Genomic DNA, 27,487 nt, shown 5'->3' with positions numbered 1-27,487 from the left:
TTTCTTTTTCATGCAGATGGACCAACCAGCACCACATTAAAGACAGCCAACAAGAGGAAGAAACCAGAGAGGGAGTTGGGACAGAGAATGACAAAGCTCCCATCCTAAGATAGCAGAGCACAGAACCATTTGGCTCAGGCTGCTTTGGGTGTGCCTCTTCTATCGGTAAAATCCATCTTTCCCTCCGACGCCGCTCTCTGTTTTATGGCCGTTTTCCCAGCCGTGAGACAATAGTATGGACATCATTAGCTAAGTGGTGGCTGGATGACAGGCAATGGCGCTGCAATCGATAGCGGCAGGCCAAGCCATCTGCAGACGGAGCAGTGCTTACTCATCAGCCTCAGCTTGGGCCAGAAACTGGGACACAGCCAGATAAGGGATGTGGAGGTGTCGGGGGCTCGCTGCCTGTGATAACAAATGGATATACAGCCACCTTATCTTCTCACCTTAAAGAGAATATGATGTCCACTGTCACACAGCTGTCTAGTGTCCAGAACCACTCTGACAGTTATGTTATGAGGGTGAGGAGGGGTCAGCCAGTGTTGGTTACATGGTGCGTGCAGAGCTGTGTACGTACACGTTAGCCATTTGCTATGCAAATTTCCAAAGTTTCAAAGTTGAGTTGCCGCAACCATGAATACTAAACAATAACAGCGACATAATGATTTGAAAATGTTAAAATGCCTGGGGCAAGCTCCAAGTTAGGAATACCTAATCACAACATTGTAGAGCATGCCCCTTGTCCAAATACAAGGGGTTTGTGTGTCCTTTTGTGTGGCAGAGGCCGTGCCTCCACATAGTCACCGGGGAGAGGCCACAGGCCACCACACTGGTGGCCAGATCCCCCTGAAGTGGCATCTGAGATTAACATCCAGTGACAAGGTGGCGCCCTCCCCGTGTCCTCAACCACAGCTGACTGTGACATCGCACTGTGCTCAAGGACACAACATTTGAGCGATGGAGAGAGCCATGGGAACAGAAATAAACAGCAACGGAAATATTCTGTGAATTGTGAAAAAGAAATGAAAGAGTAAAAGAAGCAGAGAGGCAACAAGAGCAATCAATAGAGCTTCAGAGGAGTTTGAGAAAAGTAAGCGTGAGGTACTTTCAAAGGCGTCTGGTGGTTTGAGTCTACAGGCAACGTTTCCCTCCCCTCTCCACTCTACTTCTGTCCCTCTCTTTTCTTCTCCGATGTTTATCAATCTGTGATTAAACCTGCCAACTTTAATTAGAATACATTGGAAGAACACCTCTCTGCCTCCCACTCTCCCCCTCTCTCTTCTCTCCTCGCATGCTGCAGGTGTACAAAGACACTTCCAATAAAGTTGTCAGAACGCTGGGCTGAAACAGCATGTAGAGACATCATTATAAAAAGACAACATGGCGGCGTGACAGGCAAACTAAATATCATGTTTCTGCCTTGTCAATATGCTTTACTCATGTTCCAAAAGCAGTTGTATATTAACATGGCATACATATAAACGCAAAGAAGGAGTTACGATGCAGTAAATGCACTTTACATTAGTATCGCCAAAACTTATCTCTACAGTTTGCAAACTGCCACATACCAATATCATTCCGACGCAATCTTTTACAAGACACCAAATCTTATTATGGCTAATGTGTAAAAATAAAATGAAAAAAGCAAATGGCTGTAGTTAGTCACACACACTATTGGTTTAAATTACAATGTTTACAGAACAGTTAGAGGCGAGGAGCTGAGGATGCATGTTTTAGTTCTCTCCCTCACTTGTAATATTATACATAAACGGAGCAGCTTACGAGTGCAGCCAGTCTTTCGTAGATAACTCCCCACCTCAGAGCGTTTCAGTCACACCGAAGTTGCTGTTACAGGAGCCTTTCCGGATGAAATTAATCCGACTGATGATACTCACGGATACATGATGATGTAAGGATGTACTCCAGCACTGAATAAAATGAATGCACAAGGCCTCCTATTGGAAAGGTCCACAATAGGTAACCAGAGAGAGAGAGAGAGAGATGTACCATCATACGCAATATAATAAATCCAGAGCTCCACCTCTCTCTACATTTGAAAAGGATAGACATACATTGAGGGCTAAGCACCATTACTTGACTGCTGAGCTTCCTACTGAACCAACAAGTTGTATCAGAATAGAATGCAACTACTCCTGCAGCAATTGAACGGAAGGTGTGCCACCTGCCATCATTCAGCATGGTAGTTGCATTAAGCTATTTTGTGATTTGGCTATTACTCAGAATCTTCCCCCTCACCTTTGAAGTTACGCCCTCCTCGTCTCCTCCGCCACATCTACTTCTTGTGAACCCCGCCAGAGGAAACCCCAGTGGCAGCACGAGGGAGAATCTCCACAGAAAAAGTCAAACAATGACACACAGGGACTTCTCATGACTCCAGCCCAATTTAGGCAATGAAGCCTGGAGCCCTGCGAGCGACATGAGGGAAGGTCAGCACGACAGGTTAAGACAGAAATGAAAACTGCTGTTAGGTTAGGGAGGGAAATGCGTGAGCGTGTATATTTGTGTCCACAGTCTAAAACATGCTCAAAGTGATCCTTTAATACTTGTGGAGGTGGATTTCAGAGCCATCTCTCTTTGAGAGGTTTGCCGTGTCTAAAGCCTTTCAAAATCTAAAGTACAGTCAGCGTAAACACTGACTCACTCAAAAACAATTAGAGGCTATTCTACCCTGAACACTATAAAAGGTGATATGAATGACAAGCCCCTCTTTTCAGACCAGTCGCCAACACAACCCATAAACCTTGGAGAACTTAAAGGTGGGACACACTTTGTACATGTGATTAAAGCAGCAGTCGTCCAACCTATTGAACTCATTTCATTGGCAGTGACTCAATCATAACATATTAACTACAGACATGCTGAGTCATGGAATTTAGCTGTGGCCAATTGCCAAGCAGCAGGGTTACTTATGGCTGTCATTGATTGGTTAATCCCCGAGCAGAAAGCTGAAAGGGCACATACCACGATCACAGCCTGAAGCAGAAGCTGGCCGCTCATGTTTTACTTTACTCTCTCATGCTTGTAGCTTTTTTTCCTCCTCCAACTGACTACCTGCTTTGTTGTGTCACTCTCTTCCTGTTCCTAGTTTATCCCCTCATGTTCCCCCTCTACAGCTCTTCCAAATTACCATAGCCCATTAGCCTTGCCCCTCTGTTGTGTAATTGTATCTGGAAAAGCAAAGCAGGGCCGCTCACGTCCAGAGGTCACCATTCCTCTGAGGCTTACATCCTGGTCCTTCATCTCCATGGTCACCGTGATTCCAAACAGTGTCTTTTTTTCCTCTCTCTCTCTCTCTCAGGAAGAAACATGAAGGCTCATTAAAATGATCCCAACATGGCACTATGGCCACCATTCAAACCATTAATCATATCTAAAGCCCATGCTTCCCACTAGCATTATCCATTAATAATGCATTTGCATTGGAAAAGCAATACCATAATACAGTGGGCTTGGGATAGAGAGTAAATGCAATCTTTATTACCGATTGATTTCAATAAAAATGACTTACAAACTTCTTTGGCGAACCATTTGTTATAAAAGGGTCTCTGCATAGGAATACTAGTGATATGTTCTTATCATTTTGCTTCATGAAATAAAAACAAGGTGCAACGACCATTGCTGATTGGGGCTCGGATTCCTCATACATAAGTCGGCCATTCAGGATATGGATTTAAAGTGGCTCTAAAACAGAATCGGGGCACACGACAGAGGCCTTTATATGAAGCTGCCCCATCTGCAAATCTGTAATGAGCATGGGAGCTGGACCAGTGGGGAGAGAAGAGAACCTCAGTTCAACTGAGGCAGGCGCACTTTCTAATGGAAATTCAGATACAATCATCCCAGAATGCACTTCTCTCTGCCTAATAATCGGCCACTAGAACAAGGCAGCCATTGAGAGGAGAGTGACTGTAATCTGGTCCACCAAACTCCAAAGCTGCCCGCTATAATTAGCTCTTTTCTCCATCAAACACAGGCTTACACTGACTCACAAGCAAACCTCTCCTGCGATACAAGAGAGACGAGATTTAGCGAACGGCACATTTTCAGATGAGCAGGGACATTTTCCATCCCTGGCATACGGAGTCACTCTGCATTGACAAGTATGCTAGCTGTGAAACCGGCAAAAGAGCGAGAGGCCAGCGTTTCATTTAGCGGCACAGTGTTTTATGGGAGGAAAAAAAAGCCGGGGCTGACATGGAAATAATATTGTATGGTTCAAGTTTTCAAATTGAGTGACATTACAATCAAAATAACTCACAGCTGGGTTTACTGATTTAAAACACGTTTTACACTTCAGGGCTCAAGTACTCTCCAATGGCCTTTATCATTTGATTTGTGTTGAAAAGTCATATTGAAGAGAAGGGAGGACTACTAGAATATACTTGATATAAAGGATTAGATATCCCTCCACTCTTTCCATTTCCCTTGTTTTTCTATGTTTATCTGTCCACACAATACGGGACAGAATCTTACTTCCAGTGCCCTCATCAAAGGATATATCCACCTCTCTGGCCTACATCCTGATGAACAAAGCCTGCCCTCCTCTAATCCCAGGAACATGTTCTAGCCCAGGGACTAACCACACTATCCGCAGCCCAGAGGCAGGCAGACAGACAGGGCTGAGTGGGTATGCTGGTAGCTAGCCTGCTGCCTGGGCAAATGGCACAGCCATTAGGGGAAGAAGAGGCTTCCTGGAGAGGTGTGACTGCACTGCATAGGGCCCAATCAAGCAGAGAACAGAAGTGCTGACAGCTGCTAATGCATTTACCTGAGAGCAGAGACCGTCTTGCCAAGGAAAGTGTGTGCACTTGTGTTTACTTCCTCCATGGCATGGTCGTCCCAATAAGGTTGATTAAGAGCAAAGATCAAAAAGCACTCCCAGAACAGCCAGCAAATGCAGGGACACAAGTCAACTTATTTGCTTGGTAAGGACGTAAAATCCACATCATAAATCCATCATGAAAGGAAGGTTCCCGTTTTGAAAATGTCCCCTCTATCCGGCAGTGACACAGCAGTACAGGCCATAGCCCTCGCTGTGTTAAGGCCATATCACAAACCCACACAGACATTCCCCCACTTATCTTTCTCTGAAGTCTTTCACAGTCGATCTTAAATCGATATTCCAGAGGCAGGTAGAAAGACCACTTCGAAATAAGTACTGAAGTCCAGTGCAAGGACTGAGAAAAAGGGAGTGGCTGGCAGGGCAATGACCACTTTGCAGTGGCAGTGAGATTAGGCCGTAACACACCGGTGACAAATTTCTGTCACAAAAATAGATTAATGGGAGTGTTAATTGTTATCATTAGGTCACCTTAACCAGTCGGCCTGTACCTTGTCTTAGAACGTGACGGGGTCGACAAGCCGTCAAGTTAGATATCCACACCTGAGATAAAGATAGTTGGTAGAAATGGCCACACATATACTGTATATCCTGTCTTAGAAGATGTAAGTCACTTGTGTCACAGGTACAGTTCAACAGGAGCAGAGCAGTAACCTTTGGTCAGGGCGTACGCACATTATCCAACTGTGTCACCAGGAAGCAGCTTTGATGTTTGCAAAGTTAGTGAGGCATTTAACAAAAGAGGAAATTATCACTCAAACATTTCTAACGTGTAATAGTGTGTATATATCATGATGATGAGGACCATGGTTTGTGGCCACTAAAATGCTGAACATTTAAAATAAAAGCCCAGGTAGCTACATTTAACAACTTACAACTCCACAAAACCTCAATCTAAACCATGACATTAATAAATACACACAAAAAGAAATGCAGCATCAAACAGTTGTTTGTCAGCCAACACAAACCCCCCAATTCCCCCTCTACCAATTGAAACCCCGTATTGCTCCTTATATTTAAGGCGTACAGGGGAGTTTCTCCAGGCCTGACAAGACCAATGCATTCCAGGTGTTGTTGTACAAACAATTTTAATGTTTGGACAAGATCCATTTTTTATGACCCCCTGTCTCCTCTGTGAACTTCCCCTTTAAAAACATGCACGGGGCCAAAGTAGCCTCCATTAGAAACAGGTCTTATGTGTGTACAGGCATGCATCGCCATTAGAATAATCATTACTATTAAGGGCTTCAAATCTCTCCAGCCTCAGGAGGACTGGGGTTGACTCCCAGTTTCTTGTTATTCGCAGCACTTCGTATTAACCCACGCTGCAATACAGGGAGGAGGTCAACGCCTGAAAATACCGTTTCACCATTGTTTCAAATTGTCCATTCACGTGTATTATTTGGTGCAAAAAGAAGAGTGTCTCGTGTGGTCTACATACCATAGCATTCCTCTCTCTGTCGTCCGCTCCTTCCTTTCTTTCTGTCGCTGCTCCTCTGCTCACAGCCGGGCGAAAGACTTTAAAAAACAGATTAAAACACTTCCTACCAGCACTGACATCGATTATTTTCCGCCTTTTAAATTAACAGGCTATCTGTCCATTGCTTTCTCCCACCCTCCCCATTAAGTGCTCGTGTTCATCAGAATGAAGTTTTCAGAAATGAGATGCGTATCTCTCTCTATCTTTTAGAGAGGAGGAAAAAAAAGAAGAAGAAAAAAAACTAAATTCTCGTCAGGAAAAGAAGAAGAAAAAATGCAGCTCGAACTCCAGTCTTTTCACCGCGGCTGGAAACGAGGAGAAGCGGGGGAGGAGGCGTGAAAGCGCTGTTTCGGTGTGTGTTTTTTTCCTTCTTGATTCAACCACCACGTTGTTTTCACCAATTATTATTTCCTTTGTTGTGTCAAAAATAAAGAATCCGTATGAAACGCGATTAAAAGCCCTGCCTTCATTTACCAAAGCGCCACTTTTAGTGGACAACAAGATCGTCCGAAACCGTTGTAGTATCCTTTCTAATCTTAGTCCCTTACAGGCGAAATGTGTGACGGTGTGTATAAGTCTATTTTTTTTCTAGCTTCACAATAATGGCGGACCTTCTCCCGAATCCAGCATCTGCCCTCCTATTCACAGAAGAGAGAGAGAGAGAGAGAGAGAGAGAGAGAGAGAGAGAGAGAGAGAGAGTCTCGCCCAGCGGTTCATTGACACAATTACAACACACACGCACTCTGTTTATGAAGAGATTTAAACGTGACTATTATTATTACAGATATTACAGATAAATATGTTTAAACACGTCATATACATAACAGAAATCCAGAAAATGTCTCTCTGGATTTAGTTTTTTCCTATTCGTATTTATTTTTGGGGAGTTTCATGTAAACATTTATTGTTTTTGTAACTATCAGTGGACAAATCCACTAAAAACATAAAGAAATATTTGTAATAATGACTGAACAATTATATACTCACGCGCCAAAACCTTTTTAAACGAATTATCTAAAACTATATGTACAACTACTACGTTAAGGTACACCTGAGTGTTTCCATTCTGTTACTTTGTACTTCTCATTTCATTTCATTTTAAGAAATAATGCATTGTTATGTTTAATACTTCAATTTGTATTATTCTATTAATGTTGAAACAAACAACATAAAGTACATTGTGGACGGTCAATGCATATACATCACAATAACTCCCTTTATGGCGCTTAATAATGTATATAAAAGGTAAAGATGGGGGAGGAAACTCTGCTGCCATTTTCATTTCCCACACATATACTGTATATTATCAACTTTGTTCATCTAGTGATAGATCATTTCTCAGGCTTAGAGCCAGTCTTTCTATCTCATCGATCTCAAAATTGGATGCACTGTTGTAGATTAAAGTGTCCAGGAGTGTATATAACAGCCTGACATGGGCCATATTCTGTATTGAGTATTTACTCTTGTTACTTCAAGCTCATTGATACTAAAGCAACAGAGGACATCTACTTGTAATGGGATATTTTTACATAATATATTTATATATATTCATATTTATATTTTACACAATATATTATTTCTATCTCCACTGACGATTACATAAGTACACAATGTTTGAGGACTTTATCTTGGGCCTACAATAATTTTCCCACTTTCACACAAACTTCCAATAAATAAAAACTTAAAACTGGATGTGCATCAGACAATTAGTCTGTGTCCCACCGTGTTCTACTGCAACCCTGTTTATGAGCTAGGGGAAAAAAGAACATCATGATTGTAGTTAATTAACTTTATTTTCAGCCCATTTGCCCTCTTGGCCCCATGTTTCACACATCATTTCCTTTCCCAACTGATCCCCGTTTTCCTGTACAAACTCTTTTTTTTAATGCCCCATGGCTACATAACTGGTAATATATTTGTTGAGCGTTCATCCAGGACTCCTACCTAAAACTGTATCGAACAGCAGAGGGAAAATATTTAACACTTTTTCTGGGGGGAGGGGAGGGGCGACATTAGTCATAATTATATATGTCATGAGCAGAGTCATCCACTTGGTACCAGACTGGCTGGAAAGTCTGTCCTTTGATTTCAATACACGATAAAACATCTTAAGATTCGGAAGTATTTTTTTTCTTCTCTGTAAGATAATGCAACTACTTCCACAACTTGGAGAAATGTCTGCAATGTTGTACAAGACAACTGCGTGTAGCAACAGCTCAAACGGATGTCTAGTGTCTTGCTTTGGGACTTTCTCCTGGAATTCCACCTCATCTCTCTCTCTGATAGTCCTTCATCTGGTGATCTAAACTCTATCGGATATGGAAACAAATACTTGGGAAGTAAAACCCAATTTATTGATTTGAAATTGAATTTGAAGGAGGATTGGCTGCACGGTGTTGCAGGGCTAGCACTCTCACCTCACAGGGTTCGATCCCTGATCCCGACCGGTCCTTCTGTGTGGAGTTTGCACGTTCTCCCCGGCATCCTCACAGTCCAAAGACATGCAATTTAAGTTAACTGGAGACTCTAAATTGCCCTCAGGTGTGAATATGAGGGCAAATGGCTGTCTGTCTCTATATGTGTCCTGCGATAAACTGGCGACCTGTACAGGTCGTACCCTGCCTTCACCCAATGTCAACTGGGATCGGCTCCAGCGACCCTAAATATGATAAGCGGTTTGGATAATGGAATGGAACGTTAGGAGTGAAACGCTGCATTATTGAAGCCATACAGACATCGTGTCATCAAAGAGGAAGTATATATGTCAGATTTTTGTGTGCTTTGACAGTGAAATGTGAAACAACATTACATACACAGTCAGTCAGAGCTCAAGGTGCACTACCCACCTTTTGAATAAATACACACACTTATGTCCAATCACATTAGTCACCGTGTCCTCAGTCATATTTGCATGACCCCAATCACACAGAGCAAGATTAGCAGGGGTCAAAGTTTTTGTTGAATAATCTGGCTCAATTTTGCATCCCTCTCCTACCACTGTTTTTGAAACATGGGCCAGAGCCTACAACTCTATCATTTAGCAATTCAAAAAGATGAAAGAAAAGTTTATTTTATTTGTGCTATTCAGTTTTCATGTGAAGGTTATACGACATGTGCTTTTATTACCATAGACGCACGAGAATGAAAACCCAGCTGCAAACACATATGGAGGAAAAACTATATGTTCATCGTTAAGTCACTGGTTGTTTTTTTCCTTTCATTTTATATTGTTTCTCTATCAACCCTCTTTGTATTTGTAGCTGAAATATGTATGGGTCCCAAGAGCAAGCACATTCCTTCACTCACAGTTGTGCAATCCCTGACAATCACATTTCCCCCATCCCCCTCTGACCCCCTAAACACCCTGAATGCTCAGAGAGAGGCAAGCTGTCCAAGCTGTCTGGACAATGTTCTGCAGTGAATGGCTGCCCACCCAGGCAAGTAAACAAACTCTGAGCCCTGACACTGCAGAAAACAACCACAATTGATGTAACCTCAGACGGTGGAAATATATTACAACTTTTTCATTCTATAAAGTGTGTGTAAGTTTTTTATGTAGGCGTTGCAGTGTGTCACAAATGTGGTACACGTATTTACACACACACACACACACACACACACACACACACACACACACACACACGCACACACACACACACACACACACACACACACACACACACACACACACACGTACACACCCAAACACTATGATGAAAAAATGGCTAAAACACTATTTATAAAAGCTCAAAAACGTCGATGACATTTGGTGTGTTAAAAACGAAAGCTGTTCCATGTGGAAAATATCAAGCTGGACAATAGTATTGAGTATTGTAATTTTCAAATAACCTTTAGTTTCCTTAAACACGTTAGTGATAATACTGATTGCGTGATGTTGAGTCTCACATTACATGTTTTATAATGTATTTCATTCTTACCTACATTCACAGTTTGTTTAAATTCGCATTAGAAAGTACATATCAAGATTTTTTCTGCAATAGAAAATAATAGATCTTCTCACGTGATCCAAAGCGCGACTCAACTGAAGACACCCAGAGGGACGCTGGTTCTTGTAGTGCCATAGAACGTCCCAGCGGCTCTGAATGTCGCGACTTAAACTACGTCTCCCACCATGCAACGCAATTCAGAGCTGCTTCTCACTTCCTGTTAGCTCGGGAAAGATAGCGGACGAGCGGTCGAAGAAATTACTGATGTATTTATGAAAAAATACTCGCAAAGTTGTTCAGGAACGTGCTATTCTGGAGGCTGTCAGGACCAAATTTAGGAGACAATGGTAAATATGTCGCATGTGAACAGTTGTTCTCCTCGCAATGGTCGCGTTTTACCGCTAGCTTGTTCGCTGGATAACCTCTTCATTCAGTCACTAGAAAACGTTAGCCAGCTAGCTGGTGAGCTAACTTACCTGAGCAGGATGAAGCCACAGATCTGAACTCACGACGTTTGATCACATACACCGACTAGCTACACAAATAGATCGCCCGGCAATCATTTTGACTTTGTCTAAGGTCTTGCACAATCTTGTTGTCAACAAAATGGGTGTGGTTTAGCTACTGCGAGCTTACACGTTAGCTAAAGCTATTGCTACCAGTTTTTAACTAGCTACAGTTGAATAAATAATGGGAGAAATACAACTAACTATCAAACGTAGCTATTACTAGATTGTATTAACGCAACGCTAGTTCATTTGTAGCAGGTGACAGCCAATAGCGAACAAAGTAACACTAACGTTAGATAGCTAGTCGTGTCTTATCTATTTAAAATCACTTAACGTTAGACCTCTAGGACAAGTAATGTTGGACTATTTCTGTTATCTCATGTTGTCTCCTATTATTGTCTCATTCCTCGCATAGATCCGCTTCATCCTCATCCAGAACCGAGCAGGGAAGACACGACTGGCCAAATGGTACATGCAGTTTGATGATGATGAGAAACAGAAGTTGATCGAGGAAGTGCATGCTGTGGTAACTGTCAGAGATGCCAAGCACACCAACTTTGTGGAGGTATGGGATCAGTCGGTATCAAATGCATGTGTGCACAGTTGTATGATTATGTTTTTTTTCTGGGTGGTTCTGTCACATTCCCCAATATGTTGCTTTGTTCAGTTGAACCAGAACTTTTTCCTAAATACTAATGAGGACCGCAGTATAATCACTGTAACCACACTGTCGTTAAAAGTTACTGTTGTGGCTACTTCACAGTACAAATTATAGGGTGACTCATTTTCCACTAGCTACTTAAACAAATCTTAAGTCATTTTTCTAAATTTCGAAACAATTTGAAAAATAACCATTTCAGCCAATGAATGGCACTTTGTATAAAGATAACAAAACAAAAACCCTGGTCTGCTGACCGGTTTTATTATGCATTTTGTTTCAAGGTAATCAGACATATACTGGGTGTGTTTTACCTGGAAGCTGGGAAACTTACCTCCAAGAAAAGCTGCTGCTGTTGTCATAATACGAGAGACAACGTTATTAAGAGGCTTTATCTTTTTTTTGTTCTCACAGTTCAGGAACTTCAAGATCATTTACCGCCGTTATGCTGGTCTATACTTCTGTATTTGTGTGGATGTGACTGATAACAACCTGGCATACCTCGAGGGGATCCACAACTTTGTAGAGGTAACTGGCATACACAACACATGATATATATATATATATATATATATATATATATATATATATATATATATATATATATATATATATATATATATATATATATACTTAGTAAGTGAACTATGATGATTTACTTCTCATGGTCTGATTGTTTTGAGGAATGTCCGTTAATGATTTTCTTTCAAAACATGCGCTCTACTGTCTTGCAGCTGCTTATTATGAAACCTGCATTCTTTGGGAATTACAGATTGCGGTTAAATGACATTTACTGCAATGTGTACTTCCCAAAGAATGCAGGTTTCATATTAGCTAAATTAAAAAAAGTGTTGCAAGGACAATGTTTGCCGCAATTTAACCATGACAGTCTATTTCAGTACAAATTAGTAGAATCAAGTTTCTTTTGCATTCTTATGTTCAGGGTGTATTATTGACTTTGATCAGTGTTAGATAATGCTAAGTCAAGTGATGCTGGAAATAAGCCTCCAGCAATAAAATAACTAATTGATTACTAATTACAAACTGAGTCTGATAGCAACTGACTGCACATACATTGCACAGACACTGAACTACTGCGGCAATGATAATCTAGCTTGACAGCAGATCTACAAATATTAAAATCAGAATCATATTTTTTATTTCTATTTTACAAGTAGTATATATTGCATAAATAAAACTGTTTTGAAATAAAAGGCCAGCTAATTATTGTATTATTTAATGATTTTTAATCAATGACATAATCATCGTAACTAGCTTTGTTTGTTATCAAACTTGGTGATTAAGTGGAGGAATTAGGCAGCTCAAGTGCATATTGTTCTATCACTTTCTTTGCTTAATTACTGGTTAACAGCTTTTTCCTTTTCTAATAATATTCAATTTTATAAATCAAATAAATATCAACTAAAATAGTGAGCTTAAGGTAGGATCTACTGTTTGTTTTTGGCTTAGACAAATAGTAGACGGTTTTGTTTTCATAGTCCTCAGGAGTGAAGGTCATTTGATGTAATGTTTGACTATGAAGAAATGCATGTAAGTGCATTCTGAAAAGCACAGCACAGTCTTAAGTTGCACTTTCTAAGCTTGTTGTTGCATATCACCCCATGCCAAGGTGAAAAAAATGTTTTAAAATAAATACAGTTCAGACAAGCTCATGGCAGGACTTCATGGTGCTTGGTTCAACATTTACTTTAGCAAATTCTTAATAAGGGGTCAGTAGTCCTGCTATTGTAAATTACACTACATCCCTGCTTAAAATTGAGTTATTGCTGAAACAAGATGAAAAGAGCGCCACATCAATTTTAATGTGGCATATTTGATGTATGTGGCATACAGATGTAGTGTAAATTGGCTTCTTGCATGGTTGCAAAGTGGATTCTGCTGCCACTACAGCATCAACATAATCTCCAGCAATGCATCACACTACATTGGCTGTATTAAAATGAACATTTATAAAGCAGAAAATCGTTAGCTGTGAGCCACTGGCTCTACTTCACCATTCAAAACGCTCCCAATCTTGTAACTTGCACCTTACAATCACCATGTATTTTGATGTCTTCTCACAGCAGACTATTATGTAATCTCCTGACTGCTATCTGATTGAAATTAAAGGTTTGCATTTTTTTTTTTTTGCTGTTCCTCTCTTTCCTGTAAGGTGCTGAATGAGTATTTCCACAATGTGTGTGAATTGGATCTTGTGTTCAACTTTTACAAGGTAAGGACATTGCAAGATTATTTTTGCTTTAGGGAGATTTTTAAACAATTGTATAATCGCCTTGATTAGAGAGAAGGTGCAGATTAATACAAACGGCAGATGAGAAAATGTTACTTTCATTCAAATCAATGTCAAAAGTACCCATCCAGTTAGATTAATCTAAATCATTCTAGTGGGGGATGGATATATATTTTTCATAGAGAGAAATATTAAGAAATAATTAAGAGAAATATTAAGCAACAAACACCTCTAAACTGCTTCCAAACTGCTGTTGGTGCTCTTACTAATCACTAAAGGTGTCTGAACCCACGTTTGACATGCTACATCCAGACACAAGAGAAATCAACATTTATGGAAAGTGTAGTTCTAATTTCATCCACTGATGCACAGCGGCTCCGAGGACAAAACTATTTCACAAGCTCACTTCTCTGAGGTGTGTGGCAGTGAAGGACTGATTCATTGTCAACCAGCAGTTATTTCTTCACTTTGATGACACAGAGGTGGAGTTAAGTAATGATGACCACAGGATGATGGCTTGTCATAGTTTCGGCCAATTTTCCAGGAAACTCTAACCTTTCAAGGGACAAAGATAATAGCACTTGGGTTTCGGGTCCAACAACACTCTGTGGTTTGTGGGATGTGTACTCCCATTGTAGTCCTACCTGAGTCCTCTCATTTCTTGCCATCACAATGTTGGGCCATGTCTGCCCTCTAATGCACTGCATTTGTCTCCACTTTAAGGTGTACACGGTGGTGGATGAGATGTTCCTGGCTGGAGAGATCAGGGAGACCAGTCAGACCAAGGTCCTCAAGCAGCTCCTCATGCTCCAGTCGCTCGAGTAGAAAACAGACAACCAACCTTCCTATCTGTCCCATAATCTGCTGCCATAGTCCTTAACCTCACCTACTCCTCGTTCCAGTCATTTTCCTGCCTCCTACGGAGCAGACTTCCCTCTTAATTAAACTTCAGGAGGTGTTTTAAGAAATATAAATGCACAATATTGTGTACATATGGATATATGATAGGGAGCTTCAGTTAACCTGTTTATCATAGCAGTCTATATGTTGCAATATGCTGTATTTGTTGTACTTCTAAATTCTCCCAGTATTTAAAGGCTCTACATTTCAAAGTGTTAACTTGTTAACATTTCATATACCACCTAAGTTAGAATCAACATAATATTCTGTTTACTTTTCTAAAGCCAGAGGCAGCAGAAATGAGTTATTTCATAAAGTAGCCAATTTGTTTCTTTGCATTTATCTCTGTAGCGTGTGGACACACTGGAGATTCACCAGTGTGACACTGCTCCCTCCTGCCCACCTCCTGTCCTCACTTCCTTCGCCTCAACTTTACATTTAAAGGCACTGCTGTAACTAACAAGCACCATGTATAAAGAGTGGCTGCCTGCAACAGCCATTTCTATAAATCCATGTAAAGAAAGACCTTGCCAGTGTTGCAGTATTAGACTAGACATTTTGTATCTGGATCACAGTACACGAATACTATAACTAGAAAGCCCTCTAGAGCAATTGACTCATCACGGCATGTTCATAATTGAATGGAGTGTACTTAGGATGAGTGCCATTTTGACGGTGTGTTATGGCAACCTGTGGCAACATCCTCATGGCTGATGATGATGAACCGTGCCGGTTCTGGAGGCTCAGATGGCTGCGCTCTGGATGTTGTAATAGTTTTCATTGCATTTTAAATGATCCAGGTGATTTGATGCAACACATTACATTAAATGGTGCTTGTTGGTCACACAACACACTCAGACGGGGGAAAAAAACTCTGGACGTAGAAAGTATGTTTTACACAAAGCAGTACTGTGGAGTTAGCGTCGTATGTGTGTACACACAGTGTATCCTGCGTATTTTGAATATTGTGAAAGTAACACATGCATTCCAGAAAAAGTGGTCCTTGCTCACTGTTTGGTCTGGGGAGCATTTACTGTGTAAGATCTATAATGCCTTTGCATTTGCATAAAATAATTTGGCTTTTAAATTCCTCCTACAAGCCTCATGAACTTCGACAAATAAACACTTTTATTCATTTCACTTTGCTGGACTTTAATGTTTATAAAATTACTTGACATACACTAAGTTTACCAAATCCTGTCACAAAGGTGGTATAAAATGTTACTGTTGTTAAACTTTTGTATTTTTTTTTTTAAATGATTAGGCAATTGTGAAATATGTACTGCTTCCCTTTTGTCCACCTGTGTGAGTTTGTTGATGGAAGATGTGTGTTCGTATGTATTGCTGTCTCCAATTTAACTACCCACATCAATACGTCCCATTATATGTAAATAATCTAATAAACAGATGAAGTGATACATGAATATCAACTGTCAATGGCTTCTAGTTGATGATTGATCTCTTTGAAAAAGGCATTTCATTAGATTGATATTTTCCCATCAAGACTCTACTGCCGGTTATGTCGTTAAATAAAGAATATGGTAATAAATATCCCTTAACAGCTTTTAGCAGGACCATGAATAAAACGTTGCAATAGTCTGTCAGTGCCAGAACTGGAGTTTCCTATCCAATACTTTAGCGCCATCTAGTGGTTAAACATCAGCGCTTCCACAGTAAATTATACAATTTGGTTATGAGGTCATCTTGACAGCCGGTCTAGGATCAATAAATCAGTCAATATATCCACTTCAGCTACATTAAACCACTCTAGCCGTTAGTCCATCGACCCGAGAACATAAATCCAGACAATTGGACACAGAGGGCATTTCCTCTTCATCTTATGAGTCCTCTGACAACCTCACCTCACCCCGACTGCCTTTGAGAGAAATGACTGAAGAATGAAAGAGGAGGAAAATGAATCACGTTCATGGACGCTATTGTTAACTTTCAGGTTCTGCTAAGTCAGCTGCCTGTAAACCCGATGTGTAATAAGTTATTGCTCAAAGGAGTTTAAAAAAGTTAGTTTGACCTATATTCAGGATCTGATGTCACAGAGACGAGACACATATGGACATGAACATCCAGGAGACGGGGAAAGGGAATAACTGAAAAAACAAGCAGTTTACTGGGAATTGCATATTCATTACAATCAATGAGCAACACTCACTCTCAATAGACAAATCTTATTTACAGCAGAGGTTACTTGAAATGTACAGTAGTATTTTGGGTTGATTATATAACATTAGTTACTAAGCAATAACTGAGTTTGCTTGTGTTTATCACATGATTGAATCTTGACCACAGAAAATGATGCTTATATGGCTATTCTGATAAACTGTACGATAAATACATACAGATGAATGCAAGCGGACTGGTTCAACAGCAATCAACCATTTACACGTCTTGATAACCGATTGTAAATGACAACTTGTGGATATGAGTGATCAGAATAGCTGCTGACGGCAGGAAGTGAACGTACTCTCATCACTACCTCCACGTCAGCAGCGGGCAATAAACAAACAGCAGGAGCACAGCAGTCCAAACAAGGAAATGAAATGAAGGATCTCAGTTGTTAGTTAGTAAGAAATGATAACATACAATTAAAATCTTTATTACAATATACAGTTCAAGTAAAATAAAATGTACAATTCTATAGTTGCCGCATATAAACAAAAAACATGAAAATTCCAAAGTAAAAGTGCACTTGCAGAAGGAGACAAACTATCACACAACGCCAGTATTTTATGGAAACTAAACAAATCTTTGACCATCTGTCTGTTGATATCCTATACCATCTCGTGTTTGCACGACTCAGTTGTTTTCCCTTCAGTGTGCTGGCTCACCTGAGCTTAAAACACATACGGCTGGTCAGGGAGGACATATGCTCACACTTTGGGAGAAGACATGGGAAATCAGATTAGCAGGCAGTTTGTTGTGATCTCCTCTGGGCCGGGTCAGTACGCCCTGCTCCCAGTGGTTCACACAGAAGCAGCGCCTTTGACTCAACAGCGGGGCAGGATGTTTTTGCGTTATTAACTCGCAACCTCATTCTCCTCTGGCAGCACCGCAAACCATGTTGTCAGTGCTGCATCCAAAAGGAAAACCATGTTACAGTGGAAATTCCCCGTTTCTCTCCGGGGCGAGACGGGCTCTGTTCTAAGGAGAAAGCATCTGTGCTGACTCGGAAAACTCAGTGACAGTTTGGAGCAGAGCAGAGCAGCTTCTTTGCTTGACAAAGAGAAGTGAAAACTACTTGGAAGGCTAAAAAAAAAGCATTCTTGCTTTCATCACGATAACATTGTCGAGCCACTGAGAGAACAGAGTGGGAAGAAAGTTTCCCCAAACATGGCACAGCGGCAAAACCAGCGGTGGTTTCCTGTGACGTCCCTCACACAGAATGTGCAGCGTAAATTAAAAGGGAGGTCAAAAATAAATAAATGGAGAAACAGCCCAGCGTGAGAAGTCAAAGACATTATTTTACTTTTGCAAATATTGATGACCCTTTCTTAACCGTACACTGAGATAGGACCAATGAAACAGGGCCTTTATCGTGGGCTAAATCAACCGGCTTTGGAAACTTTGGAGTAAAATAAAGAGATACATCTGTTTTGTGCTCGTCTATGTGGATGTAGAGCGCGTGATCGGACCATTTCCTCCGACAGTTCTGAGACATGGTGACTAGGAATAATACACTGTAGATCCACAATATCAAGTGTATTATTAAGGCCAACACTGTATGTTACAATAGGGCATTGTAATGCAAACCAATCAGTCAAATGCCTCAATGTAACACATTTTGGAGTGTGTAAAAGAACTGGGCTCTACATTTGGGCCTGTATGATTTAAAATAAATCTTTACTATGCATAAACTCACCGATCAGCTGCTTCCATTTGGATCAGCACAAATTACTGGACAACAGTTGACGAAACCGTGACAAAGATTTACATTGTGTCTGGTTTTCAATATATTCTAGATGAATACTTAACCAAAATGTTTACAGGTCGACTTCATTTGACTAATAAAAACTTTTAATCGCTTCGTCACCATCAATGTCGTACAGTTAACTCAAATAATGGATAATAAAAACAAACGAGTGCCTTTATGAATATTACAACTCAAAAGCGATGACCAAACTTATCTTGAATCCTAATCAGATAGGTTTAACAATGAATATGCACAAAATAGTTTACCAATAATAATTTACAAACAATGATGTGCAAACGTAGAAAGCATGGAGGTGATACTAAAACCAGAATGAAAGCACAGAGATAAAACAGTAGGGGAGCCCATACACACAACCCGTGACTCTGCCTGGTCTGGTAAGTCACTGAGACTTTAAGTAATGATCCCAGGGTGTTCACACTGAGGGGTTTCCCTGCCCAGACACAGGGGCAAAGTACCAGAGGTCAGGGGTTGCAGTGATCTCCTTGACGACTCATCCAGGTGATCCAAGGTGTGTGAGACTGCAGAGAGGAGGGTCGCACACACCAAAAAACACCTGGCGGTAGAAGAGAAAGGAGACGAGAACGTAATCACTGATCAATACAGAGGCAAGTCAAAAATGAGAAAGGCAAAATGTCTTATTTAAAAACCCAACCAGGTTGAGTTGATGAACCGTCACTGACCTGTAGGGGGCGTGCTGTCTGTGTGGGCGTGTGGGCTGAGGTGAGGGTGGGCCCCGACCCCTAGCAATTACACAGCTGCTTATTCTGTGTGGTGGTGCCTCTTGGCTGTCGCAGCTGCCTCAACGACGCATCTCCATACTGGATCCCTGAACCCATCCTCTCTGGGTCCAACTCTCCTTTGAAAAGAACCGCAGAGAGTAAAGTCAGCGATGACGACAGACCGGTACATTGTAAGACTAAAGACAGATCAACAGGCTACATCCTATGTATTGCTGAATGAGCTGCGTACCTGAATCTATCTTGCTGAGGATGGTGCGAGCGCACTTCAGGAAACTCTCCTCGACATTCTCTCCGGTCAGAGCACTGGTCTCCAGGAACATGAGCTCTACGGAGATAAACAAATTAGAAGCAAAACATTCAAGCCAGGAGTAACAAAAGACAGGGTGGGGCGGCACAACAATATGAAAAGCAAGCACACAAAACAGAGAAATAAGAGAAGACAGAGACATGAAAAGCAAGATAATGTAGATTTAACATCAGTTACCGTTCTCCTGTGCAAAGCGCGATGCTTCCAGGAAGGTCACTTCTCTGTCTGCATCCAGGTCTTTCTTGTTGCCGCACAGAATAATAACTATGTTGGGGCTCGCCAGAGTCCGTGCATCGGTCAGCCAGTTGGTTAGGGCACTGTATGTCTCCCGACTGTAAGACAGGACAGATGGACACATAGTACGACGGCTAGTTTATCGTTTTGTGAAAAGGATCGTCCTGCAACATGTTACGCTCAAACATTATTTCCCCTGTCTTCATAACATCAAGGGGTCACCCTGTTACGTTGTCTTTAGATAGCCATTTTGTTTATATTTATTTTATTATATTCCGTTATATGCAGAAAACACATGCAAATGTTGTACATGTGGGCCTTTAAAGTACTCATGACTTTGTGTGGTAAATAAATCTACAATCTCAATTTATTATTTTTACTTTTTTTGCTGAAATCTTTTACATAAACAAACACCTTTTTTATCACCATAAGTATCAGTATCTTAAATATGTCGCAAAGACTGTGGGTTTAGAGGGTTACTGTGTGCCAAATATAAAATGAAGAATCTTTCAGTGTTTAAGACGCCAACAACTTGCCCCCCTCATAGATTGTCATGTTTGGTTGGTGGGTAACAGGGAGGTTACTAATGCAGACAATATGCTATTCAGAGCCAGTTGCAGAGTAACTTGTTAGTCAGAACAGAATGTTCTCTAAAACTAGTCTGTTTCCCTACTCAGCTCACTGGATTAGGTTAGTCTGATGTGCAGGGGAGACGGTCATGGACACTTCTTTGGGTTGAAGCCACCGGTCCCCATGGGGACAGGGCCCTGGTGTCCATAGTAACATGAGGCCAGTGGGTTAGCAGAAGGGTGTTGGTCAGCAGCATGATGTTGAACAGCTGCGTTCACAAACAGCCAAAGAATGACGTCACTCCTCATCCACATGTAGCCGCAATCGGATTCACATGTTCTCTCTTCCTCCTCTCTTACTTCCTGCTTACCTTTTCACATGCGAGAAGTGATAACTGTCTCCATCTCCTTCTCCTCACGCTCCCTCCCCCTGCAGTTTTCTCCCTCCACTCTCCCCGTTTCTTTCCTGAGGTGACACTTTCTGTGATGGACGTTTTCTTCCCCGCTTCCTGCTGCTGCCGCCTGCCACAGGATGCCACTATATTACAGCTGCTGCCACTCTGCACTCCATCTCGCCGTCCTCAACAGCCCATACATTCCCACCAACACTAACTGTGTTACATTCCTGTCTCTCTGCATTACTGCACTCACTCAATCTTGATTTCACAACCCCTCTGTCGCTTCACAACGCTTATGGAAAACAGGCCTGTGTGTGTGTGTGTGTGTGTGTGTGTGTGTGTGTGTGTGTGTGTGTGTGTGTGTGTCCTGGTATTCATATTTCACTGTGTGGGTACATAGTCGTTAAATTGTACAATTTCTGGAGGTGGTATGGACACACTATAGTTTTTTGACACTATGACAGACTGAAAACCACAAGACGCCTGTGAGTAAATTTAAATACTATTTACAGTTAAGCTTCATGGGTCAGTAAATTCAAATTTCAGGTCCAATTTAAAAACATCATTGCTGTGAATGTCTCACATACCATGTTGCGTTTTCAGCTTTCTTTCGTAGTTTTTAATGATTATTTTGTCATTTTATAGAAATGTCCTGCACTGGCAGAAAAATGTAAGTAATGTGCTTGTGTCTGTATCCCACAATATGGAAGACATGTATTATTACAAATGTTCATTCTGATACACACATATGTAGTATAACACATTTGGACAGTTTGGTTGTTTTACCTGGTAATATCATAAACGAGGAGCGCTCCTGCTGCTCCTCTGTAGTAGCTGCGTGTAACAGAACTGTGGAGAGAATGCAGAAGGCCTAGTTAAAAATAACAGATTCACAATACAAATATCAGCTTGTAAAAATCTGGCTGAGGAGGGTGAATGAGAAACAATCCCTTGCTTTTAACTGCTCCGAGACAGTGGAATCTCAACATGCCACTACGGGTAGCTGTTAGCTGGGTGTTGGCCAAAGACAGCATGTGTGTTATTCAGCATGTTCATGTTATTCTCGTATTTCTAAAAAATATTGTAGGCCGTTACCGGAATCGCTCCTGCCCAGCAGTGTCCCAGATCTGCAGTTTGACCGTCTTTCCAGCGACATTGACAACTCTAGATCCAAACTCCACGCCGATGGTGTGGTTGGAGTCCTGTTTGACTGCAACAAGAACGCGGAGAAAAGAGAGTGAAAAAGAAGTGGCATGGTAATCGCACAGTCGAACCACTAACTTCAGCAGTTATTGTAGTGACGCCATTATGTACTTTTTTCCTGGCAAATTCATGTGTCGTTTAAAGAGGAGCCATAGTGGAGACAACTCTTACCTCCAAACTATAATATGTTGGTGTGCTTGTTTAAAAGACCTAAGCTGTTAGCTTCAAACAGCTCGAATCTTCATTAGAGGCGAGAAGGCGTCTTGATGAATTGATTAACTCTGTCAACCTGCCCTCCCTCCCCCTCCCCAGTGACAGCACAGGGTCCCAACATGTCTTGATTCAAACTAATACAAGCGTGTGTGTCAGAGACACAAGTTTTAATTAACTTACTGGCTTGTCTACTTACTTACTAGCTTACTTATCAACACTGTCACAGTTCTGAAGTTCAATGGATCCTTAAAATGTTTTGTTATAACTGGATCACTGAATTACATGTTTATTATGGTATATTTTTTAGCTATGCATAGTGCACTTTATACACTGATTGTGCAATACTGTCACTATATTTTGTGCCTTATTTTTATTTATTTTTTACCTTAAGTTTATTGTAATTCTGTGTCTTAGGAGGACCCAGCAAAATAAACTTTTCATTGTACAGAGTAACTGTCTGTTATCTGTGCATATATGCAAATATCTGTGCAAATATCTTGAATCTTAAATCTTGAATAAATCCTGACTTTGTGAAGCTTATGATGTTCACATTGGTTGACACTGTCAGAGATAGAAATGCAGATTCAACTCAACTTTTAAAGTCATCATTAGTTTCTGTGTTTTACTGGATACAGAATGTGTAATTTTAAAGACAATGGAATTTAACCACAAAATGGCAGCTCAGGCCAAACATTATATTTTCATGGTACAAAAAGAAACAGACATAAATAATAAAAATATCAATAGGTACATGAGTACATAGTAAAATTATCATAATAGAAGGTCTTAGTTCAAATCTAAATAAAGTGCATCTATGTCAGAGTTAACTAAATGGGAATCAGATATTCACAACCAAAAATTAAGCATTTATTTTTAATTGGAAAACTTAGTAATGTACCGTCTTGTTAGGTCCCTATGCCAGAGAACGATGGTGTCATGTGTTATACTTTGTTGGATGAATGACTACCTACTGTGAATGTTAAGAATCTGGACAGACACACATTCCTCTTGTCATTTTGTTTTCACTGCGCATGGAGGTCAATGAATAACTTATTTAAGGAGGAAGTTGCTTCCTTGAAAAGAAAGTGTAACCACACAGCAGTGAAAGGGTTTATTTGGTGCGTGGCATGAAACAAATAATTAAAATCAACAACAATAATTGTGAACACGTCAATTTCTGTGTACGTGGCATAGAATAGTGATGTTTTACTCTTATGCAAACTGATGTGACTTATAGGCCTTAATGGAGGTAAAACTTACACTTGTTCTCAATGAATTGGTGGAGGAGGCAGGATTTCCCCGTCCCAGCGCTGCCAATCACCAGGAACTTAAACAGGAAGTCTGCAAGCAGAGGAAAGGAGGAAGAGATCAATTAGGGCTGGGCAGTATGGCAAAAAAATCATATCACGGTATTTTGTAAGATTCTGGCGGTTTCACGGTATTTTTTTTCTGAGTAAACACATTCATTCATTGACGCCGAAAAGGACCACAGGCCAACTGAACAGCTGTTGCGAGTAGTGAGCAGCTGTTTCATATGTTGGTACATAGAGGGTGTTAAGGAAGCTAAACTGTTATAAAGTTTTAACCATGACTAAAGTTAGAACCATGACACACAAGTAGCTCCGACCGCTGCGCCCTCAGTGGTGAAAAATACATTTTGCTGCCTGCCGAAGAGCAACAACAGTCGGTTATGCACTGGTATGACGGTATATGAAATATTCATACCGTATGGAAATTTGAAACCTACTGGTTGAACCGGTATACCGCACAGCTCTAAGATCAATGCAACATCAATGTCAGGGGAGAATCTGAACCTGCTGCTCTTGACACTTCCATCCTCAGAGACAATCCTGAGATTTACTCTTAATCCCATTGACCTTTAACTTGCACCGTATCCAACAACCCTAAATTAGCCTGCTAATCACAAAGCCTTGCATGTAATGAGTATAACCTGTTACTTAGGATTCTGATTAAATATGCTTGTTTGTCTGAGGTGGAAAATTACTGTTTGAAGAAGCACCAGCACTTAATAGCGCATGTCATTAGCGCAAAGTCAAAGCTTTAGTTATTGAACGTGGCTTATGCTAGCTTGCACAGTGATTGTATGACCACAACCAGCAGGCTGTACAGATGTTGTTGTTGTTGTGGAGGAGAGTGGGCCCTACAACCCAACCCACGCATATGATCCAGAGCCCAAATGACTCCGACCCCTGACATTCAAGGCCTTCCACACAGTACAGCCTTTGTGTGCTGTGAGCAAAGATAGTGGCGGCCAGGGGGCACTTACGTGGGCTGTGCTTCCGTTCCAACTGGATATGAAACAGTGTGTCGATAGAGGAAATTAAAAGTGTGTGGATGTGAGAGCATCATAACAGAGTCTGTGTTTGCGTGTAATGCATAGAGGGGTAGTAAAAGTATGACAGGAAATCCGAGAGTGATGCTGTGTTCCTCAGACTGTAGGAGCAGCAAACCATTGCAAACTGCACATTTCCTCCTGAGAGCCTGCCTCTGTTGAATTTGAAAAACAGTGTGCAATTTTGGCTTAAGCGCTGGCTCTGCAGGCAGAAGTGCTGGCCTGGCAAATGATTAGTGACTACTGTTGAGATAACCAGCAAGGTGAACATCATGAGAGTATTCAGCTCCGCCCCAAGGTCAACAGAAACAGTAGTTTAGAAAACAATTGAGGAGCAGATGAGCTTAATCTTCAGTTCCTGTGTGCATTTAACCTCGTTGTGCTCGTGCTCTTAGAGCCACCAGCACCAACCGCAGCCGGCTCAGTTTATGGTGCACCTTTGTTTGTTGAGGCGGGTGTTTTCTCAAGCAACATAAACTAAAAAGGTAAAATATTCATGGGAACAGAACTACTAAAGCAAAGCAAGGAGCCTACAAGCACTTACAGTTTTCTTCTGCAACAGCATCGTTATAACCAAACAAACATTGTCAACAGTCCCGACAACAGAACTGACAAAACCGGAAGCTAACAGCTCGGTTTTAAAAGCTTGCCTCAGCTATTTCAGCATCTTCCCAGACATTGCATATTCCCATGCATACAACAATCAAGCTGTCAATATGCCAAAGCAATCGGGAGAGGGGAATGTGGTTCGCACTGCCCTCTCAACAGCAGCCTTTTAGGCTATTGTATTCTTTACACATCAATATTAAATAGCCCTAGAGGGAACAGACTAACTGTTATCTGCATTCGCTTACACTGTGACAAACAAACCGAGGCCCAGATCTACCTGGGGTCTGATGTGCACAAAGTGCACAGGGAATTTGCACTTGGAGTTACATAAAATGTTTGCCTTACTGCACACGACAGAAGGAAAATATGTAAACTGGAGAGATTAGATTTAATTTAATAAGTAACAAAATATGATTCAAAAAGTCATATGTAACAAAGGCCAAAATCAATGATGAGCAACACAAGCGTGTGGAGTTTTCTGTCCAAATACAGGATGGACATTTTTTTTCCTCACTATTTTCCGATATTTTAGAGATTAAGCCATTAATCAAAAGGAGTATTGCTGGAGGAAAACAATAAGCTCATTAGTTGCAGGTCCAGTACATAATCACATTTTGCAGACATGGAGCATACTATAGAAATAGGTTAGCCCAGTTGTCAATTGAGAACAAAATTGTGCATTAACACCAAAATGTTGGTATATTTTGATTTAAAAAAAAAAAAGGTGTGTCAGTCTAATTCAGAATTACTGAAAAACAACCTGCATTGATATTTGACAGATCATATTATTTTCATATACAAATCCCATTCTGTAGCTATCCAAGATAAACTAATGAAAGAGTGCCATACGGACCAAAGACCACATTAATTAAAACATATAATAAACTCCCCATGGGTCCATCAAACCTGCCCATGTACTTACTGTATTCATATTGGGTTTTGCCAGTTCCAATACTGGCCCTCCAAGAGAGGAGAAGGCACAGAAGACTGAGACAGAAATCAATAAACTATCACAGCTACCATTAGTGCTTGCACTTTTACCTAAATGATGTCCACCGGGATAAAGTTTCATGCAAGGAATCAGGAGACAGGGTACACGTAGAAACAGATGTACATTGTGTGTGTGTGTGTGTGTGTGTGTGTGTGTGTGTGTGTGTGTGGTGTGTGTGTGTGTGTGTGTGTGTGTGTGCGTGTGTGTGTGTGTAGGATGATATGTCATTTCAAATTCCACTGGGTCAACGGAGTCTGACACTATCAGGCCGTCATGTTGAATGAATTCATGCAGAATAATAATAACTTTCTGTCAGTAGTGCTGGTGGTCTGTCATAAAGTCAATACCCACAGACCGATGCAACCCTGTCTGCTTGCAATAACGTGTCATGTAGTGACCATCTGAAGAAGTGCAGTTACTTGGTTTCAGGATGTGGTAGACTAGAGAACAGTGACATAACATCTGCTGCTCTACAGGTAACCGACTGCCATAGCTATGCAACTTCCTCGTAGGCCTTGTAGCTAAAGGCTAATAACCTCTGAAATTAGCCCCCCCCCCCCCCCCCCCCCCACACACACACACACACACACACACACACACACACACACACACACACACACACACACACAGACTGAATGCAACATTCTTGCAGCTTGCACGGTTACCCAACCTGCTTGGATTTCAACAAGCTCAGGTCACCCCTGTGTCTGCAAGCAAACACGTCCTTCGTGTATCGACAGGCACCTGAAAGCGGTGTCTGAAGTTTGTCCAACTTCTACCTGGGATACGCATCACCATCTGTTCGCTCGCGCCGTTTGAGGAAGCGATGCACTCCGCCATCGAAGGACAGAGGTGTCAGTTAATGCACACGTAGGTTAAACCCCCCGAACTGTGGCACACTAGTTTATTTGAATGAAATATCAGCACCAAACGTTAACCATCACTATCACACCCCGCAGGCGCGGCGAGGCGACAGCCTGCAGCTAACACAAGCCAAACCCTACCGCTAGCTAACTGGCCGTCTCATCACACCGGAGCAGTGTACACAACGTCAAGCAGCCAGCGGGAAGCCGACACCAACCGTATGTCTCAGACATGTTGACCCTCGCTGTCCGAAGGCTTCAGTCGGGCTCTTGCTTTAATGCTCTCTTGGTATTGTGGCAGCTGTCCCCGCTGGCTTCACACTTCTTCAGGGGTGTTTATCTACGATGCTAGAGGCTTCCTTGATCCTTTCCTAGCGTCTTATTCGATCCGACCACAAACAAACGCGGCAGCGGCGGCGTGGTACGTCATTCGTCGTCTGATGTTGCGTTCGCGT

At 41.4% G+C, this 27,487-nt stretch overlaps 2 protein-coding genes across 2 annotated transcripts; one reads left to right on the top strand and one right to left on the bottom strand.

Moving 5' to 3' along the window:
• Positions 1 to 10,514: 10,514 nt before the first annotated feature.
• ap2s1 (adaptor related protein complex 2 subunit sigma 1) lies at positions 10,515 to 16,035 on the top strand. Its single transcript, XM_079224647.1, has 5 exons — positions 10,515 to 10,635; positions 11,213 to 11,362; positions 11,870 to 11,983; positions 13,629 to 13,688; positions 14,430 to 16,035. Exons 1-5 carry the CDS (start codon positions 10,633 to 10,635, stop codon positions 14,529 to 14,531), a joined length of 429 nt encoding a protein of 142 aa, XP_079080773.1. The 5' UTR covers positions 10,515 to 10,632; the 3' UTR covers positions 14,532 to 16,035.
• Positions 16,036 to 18,996: 2,961 nt separating this feature from the next.
• rab4b (RAB4B, member RAS oncogene family) lies at positions 18,997 to 27,368 on the bottom strand. Its single transcript, XM_079224421.1, has 8 exons — positions 27,251 to 27,368; positions 23,477 to 23,557; positions 21,896 to 22,010; positions 21,587 to 21,649; positions 19,777 to 19,931; positions 19,522 to 19,617; positions 19,233 to 19,408; positions 18,997 to 19,105 (listed from the first exon to the last, which is right to left on the bottom strand). Exons 1-7 carry the CDS (start codon positions 27,264 to 27,266, stop codon positions 19,293 to 19,295), a joined length of 642 nt encoding a protein of 213 aa, XP_079080547.1. The 5' UTR covers positions 27,267 to 27,368; the 3' UTR covers positions 18,997 to 19,105; positions 19,233 to 19,292.
• Positions 27,369 to 27,487: the final 119 nt, after the last annotated feature.

The sequence above is a fragment of the Taurulus bubalis genome (assembly GCF_910589615.1).
Source record: "Taurulus bubalis genome assembly, chromosome: 10".
Taxonomy (NCBI): Eukaryota; Metazoa; Chordata; class Actinopteri; order Perciformes; family Cottidae; genus Taurulus; species Taurulus bubalis.
Note: the sequence above shows the minus strand (reverse complement) of the source record. Positions and strands in the feature narration are given on the sequence as shown.

Excerpts from the sequence above, each read along its gene's own strand:
- ap2s1 (XM_079224647.1), top strand. Across the intron at positions 11,363-11,869 it reads AGCACACCAACTTTGTGGAG|TTCAGGAACTTCAAGATCAT; the intron begins GTATGGGATCAG and ends TTGTTCTCACAG. Across the intron at positions 11,984-13,628 it reads GGATCCACAACTTTGTAGAG|GTGCTGAATGAGTATTTCCA; the intron begins GTAACTGGCATA and ends CTTTCCTGTAAG.
- rab4b (XM_079224421.1), bottom strand. Across the intron at positions 19,932-21,586 it reads CTCGTTTATGATATTACCAG|TCGGGAGACATACAGTGCCC; the intron begins GTAAAACAACCA and ends CCTGTCTTACAG. Across the intron at positions 19,409-19,521 it reads CCTCAGCAAGATAGATTCAG|GAGAGTTGGACCCAGAGAGG; the intron begins GTACGCAGCTCA and ends TTCTTTTCAAAG.